Source organism: Chiloscyllium plagiosum, unplaced genomic scaffold (genome assembly GCF_037043375.1).
Source record: "Chiloscyllium plagiosum isolate Xiang-an unplaced genomic scaffold, Cpla_swu_hap1 HiC_scaffold_2, whole genome shotgun sequence".
Lineage (NCBI taxonomy): Eukaryota > Metazoa > Chordata > Chondrichthyes > Orectolobiformes > Hemiscylliidae > Chiloscyllium > Chiloscyllium plagiosum.
The window spans coordinates 131,416,467-131,427,403 of NW_028270140.1; the positions used below are offsets into that span (position 1 = coordinate 131,416,467).

General features: G+C 44.5%; 1 protein-coding gene across 2 annotated transcripts in view; it reads right to left on the reverse strand.

Moving 5' to 3' along the window:
• LOC122557495 (protein WWC2-like) overlaps nucleotides 1-4,060 on the reverse strand; it is a 242,696-nt gene extending 238,636 nt beyond the window's left edge. Inside the window, exon 1 of one of the 2 annotated variants that reach the window (XM_087973644.1) lies at nucleotides 3,697-4,060. In XM_087973644.1, coding sequence (XP_087829770.1) covers nucleotides 3,697-3,824 — 128 coding nt within the window. In that variant the 5' untranslated portion in view covers nucleotides 3,825-4,060. The remainder of the gene's footprint in view (nucleotides 1-3,696) is intronic. The other variant, XM_043705245.2, reaches the window with a different exon arrangement.
• Nucleotides 4,061-10,937: the final 6,877 nt, after the last annotated feature.

The window sequence follows — 10,937 nt, forward strand, 5'->3', positions numbered from 1 at the left end:
AGAGTGGAATATATGAGGCTTTTCCCAGGGTGGAGGGGTCATATTACTACGGCAAGTTCAAGGGGGTGGTTTAAAAGAGATGTGCAAGGCATAAAGGCTAGTGAGTTCCTGGAACACATTGCCGGAGGTGGTGGAAGCAGACACAACAGCAGCACTCAAGAAGCACCTGGACGAATACATGAACAGGAAAGGAATAGAGGGATACGGATCCTATAAGTGCAGACTATTTTAGTATGGAAGGGCAAAGTGTGACAGTGTAGGCTTGGAGGGCCAAAGGGCCTGTTCCTGTGCTGTCTTGTTCTTTATTTTTAAACAGAATTAACATTTTGAATGCAACATAATTCTTGTCTCTCCACAGTTACTGCCATACCTGCTGAGCTTCTCCAGCACTTTTTGTTTGTCTTCCATTTACACAATATACATCACAGTTTCAAGATCTCCCAAGGTCACTGACAATCACCAAAGTCCTCATGAAGTGCCATCACTGTTGCAATGCAGGAAAGGTGGCAGCCAACATGGGCATAACAAGATCCCACACCAACACAATAATAATCATAAGGCCATAAGGAACAGGAACAGGAGTAGGCCATTTGGCCCCTCCAGCCTGCTCCGCTATTTAATAGGATCATGTCTAATCTGACATTCCTCACATCCACTTCCTTGCCTTTTCCCTGTAACCCTGCTGATCAAGAATCTATCTCAGCCACACATATACACAAGGACTTTGCCCCTGAGAGCTCACTGTGGTAAGGAGTTCCAAAGACACATAACCATCTGAAAGACAGAATTCCTCCACATCTCAGTCTTAAAGTGGCACATCTTTATTCTGAGACAACACCCTCTGGTCCTAGACTTTGCAACATCCTCTCACCATTTACTATGTTAAGTCACTTAAGCATGTTTAGTCATTTTGGCAGGTATTGACCTGGACACCAAGGTGACTCTCCTTACTCTGCAAAACAGCCCCATGGATGGTCCATGCCAAGGGTGGTAGCCCCAACAATGTGTCACTTTTCTGGTATTGTACTGTTGATGGTGTGCTCATGTCTCTGGAACTGGGGCATGGATACCAAAACTTTCTTTAGCAGAAGCAAAAGAGCTGACCCCATTGACTTTCTCTCTCTGACCATGAAATGGGCCATTTGCCTTCAGCAATAACAAAAAAGGAAATCTCAAGTCCCCCATCCGCCAACCTTCAAATACCACACTGTTGTGTTTGCATCAAGCACTGATGGCAGTGGGGATACCCAGGAGTGTTGCATTGTCTAACAGCAATGTACAGCCTTTGAAAGTTTCAAAGTACAAAGTGGCACTGTGGGAGTAGGAAGTGGCTGCCTGTCGACAGGGCCATTTTAAAAAAAATACTATTTTTTAATCAATTTGCTCAGTGATGTTCTTACACATCTCTGGAACAGGTGTGACTTGAACCCAGGGCTCCAGCTCAAAGGTAGGGACATTATTACTGTGCCACAAGTGCCCTTTTAAGGAGATCTTCAGGAGATGCCAAATGCAACATTCCAGTGAGAGTCTCAAAAGCAACAATTTATATCACACCAGCAGCACTCACCAAGACCCAAGTACTCAGACCGGTAAATTAAAAGAAACTCCCATCATCCCAGTAATAAATAACAGTATCAATCCTGGACAGAAATTAGCAAACAAAGCGTCTACTAATCCATTTCATTCAACTCAAATTCTGGGGAATTAAAATCTAAATCCAATTATTTACCACAGATTTTCATCTCTATTTGCATCAACTTTTTGAGAGGATGGTTTTGTAAATTAAACTTTGCTAATGTTGGGAATCTCGTCCCATCACACTCAGGGGGAGCAGGTCTGGCAGCTCAGTGACATTAACCTCTCACTCTTGGCTCAAGTTCCAGCGAGACAACTCCATCAACTCCATTCCTCTCTGCCACAACATCTTTCTTGCCCAGTGGCTCCAGCCTCCTGCCCCTTGGCCAGTCCAGCAATGCAGAATGGCCAGGTCCAGAGGCCAAGAAAGCAGCTTCCCCTTGTGGGGAAGGATGGACAAGAGGGGTGGCGGAGGGGAGAAGAGGGGGTAGGGGGGGGCAGGATGGAGTGGCGGGGTGGAGGGATGTTGGAAGGTTGGGAGACTGGGGGAAAGAGAAGCATGTGGGGAAGAATGGAGGAGGTGCAGAGGAGTGTGGGGGTGGGGGAAGGATGGAGAGGACAGGCTAAGGAGAGGTGGAGGGGGAGAGAAGGGTTTGGGGAAGGCTGAAGAGGAGGGAGATAAGGGTGGAGAGAGGGAATGAGGAGTGGAAGGGGCAGGGAAGAGGGGAGACAGTGGGACAGAACAGAGACAAAAGGAAGCAGGAGGGATGGTGAAGGGGCTGAGGAGAGACAGGAGAGGGAGGGGTAAAGTGGAAAGCGAAGGGAATAAAGTAGAGTGGAAGGCAGAGAGAGATAAACGGAGAAACTGAGGTAGGAGGAGGGATGGGGCAATGCAGGACGGGAGGGACGATATGATGAGCGAGGGAGAGTAAGTGGACTGAAGAAGGAGGGGGGAGTAGAGAGAGAGAGAGAGAGAGATGAGGGTTCAGGTGAGGTGGGTGGGGAGGCAGATAGCAATGCCCCTGTTGAGGTAGGCAGAGAAGGGAAAGAGGAGCATGATGGCTGGAGAGAATGAAATGGAGTAGGGGTAGAGGAGGAGGAGGCAGGTGGGTGAGGAAACTGGAGGGGGAAGAAGGGTGATGGAAGGATTCCGAAGGACGGGGGCGGGGGGGGGGAATATGATAGTGATGGAAGAGGGGAGGGTTTGTTGGAAGGAAGAAAGAATGAGGAAAAGGACAATGTGGCCTTCCTGAATGGAGGCTTATCTTTTTTTGTTTTACAGTGACTCAAAAACCAGTGAAGAAGGAGAGAACAGCTCCCAATCGGCAGTAAAGCGGGAAGTAATGATCCGTTACACCTCAGAGCCATCTAAATGATAATGTACTTTACAAATGTCCCTTCCCGATACATCCCCCCTCCCCTTCAAAAAAGGACCACGCACTATTTGTGTCGGTTTTCACTGGGATTTGACTGACCTGTGAAACACCACAAACCTCCCCGGCCATCTACAACAACAACAACAAAAACCCCTGAACAGAACATCCTCACGCTCCCGAGAGTCTCGAATGCCTTTGGAAACTTTATCTCAAATGAAGAAAAGTTGTGAAAGCTTCCTGCAAACTTCCCCTTCACATCGCTGCACATAAAGCGGCGATCCAAGTCACCACTATCCACCTCAACAGGATACCTAGACAAACACTTCACCGGGATGAGGGTGAGGTGGGGAGGGCGGGATGAGGGTGAGGTGGGGAGGGAGGGAGGGGGGGAAACAAATCTGCATCTGAACAAGGAACTCTTCCACTCCCCACCCCCAAACCCCAACAATAAAAAAAATGCAAAGCATTCCAGTGAAATCTGCACTGCGGGGGTTAAAACATTCTGGTATTTCGCGTGTGCTCCCCAGTGTATTAAAGTTGGTGGGAGCATTCAGGGAGTGGGGGGACTATTGGGGATGAGACTGGGTTCGGCTGGGTTTCTGGGAAGCTCCCCTTGTCCTGAACTCAGGCTGCTCTGGCCGGAGTTGAGGCAATGCCTCGCTGATGTTACCAACCCCTCCTCCCACACAATCCCCCCCCCCCCCCCCCCCCCCCAGCTCCTCCAAGTTACAAACTGCTCTCCTACCTGTCGCGGGGGTCGATCCAGCTGGTCTGCTTGGTGTTGTGATCAATATAAAAGACTTTACCGTCGTAGTCTCTCGCCTCTTCCCAACCATCCGGCAAAGGGAGCTCTCCATTGCCTTTCCTATGCATGTTGTAATGCTCTAAGAGCCTCCATAAGTCCGGGCAGGAGGAGGGGGGGGGTGGAATGTTCTTTTAAAATCCCACAGAAAATAAAAAGAAGCGATCATTTACATCCTTATAACGACCTGGTCCTCCATCTTAACTCCATCCAGAAATCCCCACACACACATACGAGAGAGAGAGAGAGAGAGAGAACTGCCCGAGCTGTCGCCTGGATTAACATGTATTGTATTTGCATACAAATTCCTCCCCTCAAGATCTCATCAAATATTAATACCGCCGCCGCACAGCCGCCAAATCCAACTTCCTCTGACAAGACACACTCAGATATGCCAACCCATGTGATTATGATCAACCCTTGCCTGTTTTTTTCTCAAACTGTGCCTGCGAGAGAACTATTTTATTCTCTTTTGTGTTTTGCTTGAGTTGTGTACATAAGGCTGAAGGCAGGGAAAGCACCTTTTGTGTTCCAGACCCTACCACCCACTCCCTCCGACCCCCTCTGGTCTGAGGTCATCCGAAAATTGTATCGTTTTGCCGATATGTATATCCATTACTAATGGATTACCCCCTCCCTTTACATCTTCCAGGCAGCATGTAGCAGGGTGAGTTCAGAATACAGCAGAGGCCAGAGTCAGAGGCCAACTTTTCCAGTCTTATCTGACTTGGTTATTTGGCAATATATCAGAAGGCTACAGGATCTTTCCAAAGGATAAGGGGGACTTGGAAAGGAGTCATTAACAATATTGATAAAATTCACATTTATTGGAAAACACCTCAATGAATGTGAATAAACAGCAGAAACTGTAAGAATGTATCTGAAACAATTGGGGTTGAAGTTCTGCTTAGTTTCTGAAGGTTATATTACTCCCATTTTGCTGCAATTGGCCGAATCAGCCAATGATCAGAGACTCTTTTTTTACATTAGGTGAACTAGAAAGACTGTAGAAAGCTACAGAACAGATGGATTTGGGAGTCTTTGTCCATGAAGCACATAAAGCCAGCATCCAAGTTCATTGGGTAATAGGAAGGCAAATGTAATGTTGTTGGCCTTCATTTCAAAGGGGATGGAATATAAAAGTAGGGAGGTCTTGCTAAAACTATACAAGGTATTAGTTGAACCACAGCTGGAATACTATGAACAGTTTTAGGGCCCAAATCTAAGGCATTGGAGACAGTCTGGCTATGCCTGTCTCTTTGTTGGCTACGTAGAGCAGTTGAAACACCCCCCACAACCACCAAAGATTCAGTAGGTTGATGCAAGAATGAAGGGACTGTCTTAAGAGGAGAAGTTGAGCAGATTGGGCTGTACTTGTTGGATATAACGCATGTTTCTTCAAACAAATTGGCTTGAACGCAATTGAAGAATTTAGACCGTTATTTGTATAACACAAACTTTCCTTACCCAAATTGGCTATAACGCAATTCTGGCCCCCATTAGCATAGATGGCACAGCTATTGCATGATTTTCTTATAATGCAAGACCTCACGAGAATGGAACTGTTGTGTAATATCAGAACCAACTGTATAGAAGAATGAGAGATTATTGAAACATACAAGATTTCGAGAGGACTTGACAGAGAAGATGCAGAAAGGTTATTTTCCATTGTGGGAGAGTCTTGGACCAGAGGACACAATCTCAGAATAAAGGGTTACACATTTAAGACAGAGATGAGGAAGAATTTCTTCCCTCAGAAGGGTATGAATCTGTAGAATTCTTTATCACAGAAGGCTTTTGAGGTTGGGTCATTAAGTATATTCAAGGCTGAGATAGCGTTTAAGTCAGTAAGGGAATCAAGGCTTATGGGAAAAAGGCAGGAAAATGAAGCTGTGGATTATCAGACTAACCACAAACACATAGAATGGTGGAGCAGATTCAATAGGCTGAATTGCATACTTCTGTACTATGTCTTACGGTTTTCTGATAAAAAAACCTATCTACGTTTATGTTTTACTCACTTTTCCCTGAGCTGAAAATGTGTTGCTGGAAAAGCGCAGCATGTCAGGCAGCATCCAAAGAGCAGGAGAATCGACATTTCGGGCATCAGCCCTTTCCTGAAGAAGGGCTCATGCCCGAAACATCGATTCTCCTGCTCTTTGGATGCTGCCTGGCCTGCTGCACTTTTCCAGAAACACATTTTCAGCTCTGATCTCTAGCATCTGCAGTCCTCACTTTCTCTTCACTTTTCCCTGATTCAACTTTCAGTTAGCACAGATCAGGCCCCATCCAGTTCACTGCCAGCAAATTTGATGCAGGCAGAAAAATAGTTTATCAAACAAGAGGAAAACTATTCAGCCCATGTCATGTTCAATCAAAAACCAAAATGACCTCCAGTCACTGAGAGTTCCAGAATTCAGATCACTCTCGTTTGAGTTCCTCCTGTGAAGGCAAGATTGGGGAAAATGGGGATGATTTTGCACATTTTGGAAACCTCCTCTTGACAAAATCAGATGTAAATGATGAATTTCAGCATTGCCTCTCCAGTGTACCAGCTGAGCTTTCAGATGACTGAGGACCAAGATCTCAAACCCAAGACGAAGATCATTGTTTGCATGCTCGCAATCATTCCCTTGCTCTGATATGCTTCACTTACTTGGAAAAACCTGCAGCAGAAACGTCAAACCACTGGAGAAACACCAGTGGTGCCTTCACAAAATCTTTGGAATCCAATAACAAGAAAGGCAGTTCAACAGCAGTGCTCTCTTCCAAGATAACATGCCCAACATCTGGGTGCAACTCATTCAAAACCAGGTTCAATTGGCAGTGTATGCCATTCATATGTCTGGCATCATGTGTTTGAGAACAACAACATCAGATCTGAAACTAAGATCATGGTTTACAGAACTTCGGTGGTTCCCACCCTCCTATATGGCACAAGATCTTGGAAGCCACTGGGAAGAAAGACACACCAACACCAGTGGCCTCAACAGGCTAACACCCCCAGCATCCCCTTGATCATCTGTGATGGGCTGGGCACATTGTCCACATGACCAACACATGATTCCCCAAGCAGGTGCTCTACTTCCATCTTCGAAATGGCAGGTGAGCCCCAGGTGAACAGAAGAAGCATTTCAGTGATACCCTCAAGGCCTCACTGGTGAAGTGCAACTTTCCCACAGACACCTGGGAATCATTGGCCCAAGACCAGTGGGGGAGGAGCATCCAGGAGGGCATCAAGTACTTTGAGACTTGCCGCCAGGAAAAGGTGGAAGCCAGGGGAAAACAGTGGGAGGAGCGTGCTACCACACCAACACCTCACTCACCCCTTTCCACAATCACCATCTGCCCCAAGTATAACAGAGCCAACGATAGCCACATTGGTCTGTACAGCCACTTATGGATTCACCCCAAGAGTGGAAGAGAGTCATCTTCATCTCGGAAGGACCGCCAGTGATGATATGATCATATTCCCAAAGCAATTGTTTGACACTCATTTACAGCTGAAGACTCTCAGGGCATTAGCAGAATCATTACGGGACATCCTCAAAATATCTCTGAAGGTGTCAAACATCCCCACAGATATATAGAATACCCTGTGATCAACCAAAATGAAGACAGTTCATTTAGAAAGGGTTTTAAAATTGCAACTATATGGAAATATTAGATAGGCTTTTCATATAGACTTGAAGCCAAACTTAACCAACAGTTTCAAATACATAATGAGTGCAATTTCCCAATTACATCGAAGCGGCAACTCAACCCCAGTAAAGAATGCATGGCAAGTTGTCGATTCCAACATTGTGATGATGTGGATGGCATGTATAAATACAGAGATCAGGGAAATATACAGAGAAACAATATGACTATAATGACTATAATTTTGAAGTGAAATAGTGAAAAAGTGAAGTCGATTCATAGAACAATTACAGCACAGAAGGAGGCTTGCAGGGCAGACTGTTTATACCCATTCTGGTTCCTTGGAAGAATAACTTCATTAGTCCCAGTCCCTTGCATTTCCCCATAAGCCAACACATTTTTGTTTCAAATAATTATCCAATTCTTTTTTGAAAGCCTTGATTGTGTCTATTTCCATTACATGCTCAGAGAGAGCTTTTCAGATTCCAGCTACATGCTGGGTAAAAGAGTCTGTCCTCGTGTCACTGTTGCTTCTTTTGCGAACCACCTTAAATTGGTATGTTCTGGTTCTCAATCATTGGAAGTTTCTTCCTATCTGCAGATCTCTCATGATGTTGGAAACCTCTATCACATCTCCTCTTAATCTTCTTTATTCTAAAGGAACAACCCCAGCTTCCAAGGGCAGGTGGGGATTGCCTGTGATTGAGTGGGTGAATCAACTGCAATTGAGCTGGGGGATTTGGTGGTGATTCAATGGGGTGGATTGGCTATTGCCAGTGATCGTGGTGGAGATTTCCAGCAATCATGTGGAGGATTGATGTGTTAAGGTAGCATTTTAGGCAGAAGAGGCCTGCATTCTTAGAATGTAGTGTTGGGAGAACTGGTCATTTAACCTATATCTATCTAAATCAATGGGGGAGGCGATAGCCTAGTTGTAACATCACTGGGTTGTTAATCCAGAGAGTCAAGAGTGTGGTGCTGGAAAAGCACAGCAGGTCAGGCAGCATTCGAGGAGCAGGATCCTGCTGTGCTTTTCCAGCACCATGCTCTTGACTCTAATCTCCAGTATCTGCAATCCTCACTTTTGCCTTGTTAATCCAGAGACACAGGTAATATTCTGAGGATCTAGGTTTGAATCCTGTCATACTGGAATTTGAAATATATAAAAATCTGAAATGAAGGGTCTAATGATGACGATGAACCCATTGCCAATTGCTAGGAAACTCATCTGGTTCATTAATGTCCTTTTGGGTGGAAGCTGTCATCCTTTTGTTCTCTGGGCTCCATGTGACTCCAGACTCACGGCAATGTAGTTGACTCTTAACTACCTTCTGGACAAATAGGGATAGGCAATAAATGCTGGCCTAGCCTCATCCCATGAATGAATAATAAAAAAGACTTCTGCTTCATCTTCCATCCTACTTGGCTGTTTTCCATTACTGAATTTGTCTCCATAACCAGGATAAATGACGATAAAAAATAAATTAGATATAAATTTCCATGATAAATTATTGGGTAAATGCACTCTCCCCATGGTCCTGAGACACACTGTCCAGGGAAATACCCACTTTGATCCCTGGTTCCAGCTGAATCATATTCCTCAGATAGGATCACATGGTATGACTATCGTGGTTCCCATTCTTGACAACTGTCCAGTGAATCTTGTTGGAAAACACAAATGTGTTGGCAGAAGCTAAGAACAGGATTGGGCTCTGGTGTGATGCCAATCCTGTTCACACATTAATGCCTATTGAGTGAGATATCAGAGAGTGGCTGATGCCCATGAATGGAGAGGATCGTGTATGAGTATGAAGTAGGGGGACTTTTTAATGAATATCACTATGATCACATTTTATTACAATCCAGACAGTGAGTAAAAAAATGCCAGTTGAGGGCAGAGAAACATCAACAGAAGTAAAGAAAAACAAATCAAAAACTGAGAAAATAACGGAAGAAAATACTAGATATGAAAGGAAGAGTGAAAAAAATAAAATCAATGATTCTTGCTGGCTGTGTTGGTGCTGATGTCTGCAATTCCCCCTGTTTTGGTAACAGAGTTATATCATAACTGGGAAAGGGAAAACCAATGACACAATTATTTGCAGGCAGCTTTCTATCATGTGAGTGATGCATCCTATTGATGAATACAAAATCTAAGCCCTTAATGAAGTACAGATTAAATTAAAATAAAATAGCATTTTACTTTGTGTATTTTAATCTATTTATTATGTGGACTCAACATGGGACAAGTAGAATGGCAAGAGACATTGAGTAGAATTTCAACTGCTAAAGGAAGGCAGGTTGTGGGTGGCTGGGAGATGGATTAAAAGATCAAAATGAGGCATTGGGTGTCAAATATTGCAGACAGGGTGGAAGCCCTTGTGGAGCTCTTGGTTCAGTAATCCGTATGTTCAATGAAGCAATTAACCTGGGGTTTAAAACACCATTCTGAATTTTACACCCAGTACAAGGTTTCCTGAGATGTGTGCTGATTGCCTGTCAGCCAGGAGGCAGTGGGGAATGTTTCTTCAGTGAAACAGACAGGGTTCGAACAGTGAAATAGAAGAGCCACACCGACAGCAGAATCAACAACACCCAGAGGAATGACAACACCAACTGCCTTCTCCATCACCATATTCTGCATCCCACGCCAGAGCAGGTGGACATAAAGATCCAACTCTGAGAACTCTTTTTGAACAAGGGTGTAATAGTTACAATTCTTGAGTTCTCTGACTCCCACCGCCCTCATCTATCGACGTTGGAAAATTACAGCCAGCACCTGCGCAATTCCCATCTTTACTTCCCTCAATATCTTTGAAAACACTTGATCAATGTCTCATCTGTACTCTTTGGCTCCAAGTGTGGATCTCTTTGTTAATCCCTAATTATTTCCATCCCTCTTCTTCCTACATGTTTCCTATTTATATATGTATAAAATAAATTCTTTTTCATTCACTTTCATGTTAACCAATAGTCTCTTCTCAGATTCTCTCTGTGGCTCTTTTTTTTATATTCAGTCATAGCATCGTGTCAAAAATAGGCAAGGAAATTTCATGTTGGGTAGCTATTTAATAACATTTTTCAGATGATGTACCAGTGCTTCCCAGTATCTGGAAGAAGAACAAAAGCTCAAAATGTGTTCAGGGTGGAGGATCTTCAATGTCCAGCTCCAAGTGTGGCTCAATAACTCCACTACTGGTTGAATTCAGCAATTCCTGAAGGAAATACCTACCAGACTGGGTCAATGGTGGCTGGTGAGAGAAAGAACAAACAGGAAAAGTCTACTTGACCTGGTCCTCACTAATCTACTTAGTTGCATCTTTCCAGTGGCAGTTCTTGTGGAGATGAAATCTCCGTTATGCTTCATGACAGAACCACCATGCTGAATGGTATTGACTCAGAGAAGATCTAGCAAATCCAAACTGCTCATCCATGAGGTGCCTTGAGTCATCAGGAGAATCATACTCAATCACAATATAGCTTCATGGCACAGGAAATCCTTCACTCTGCCATTACCATCAAGGTGAGGGCTACCCTGATTCAAG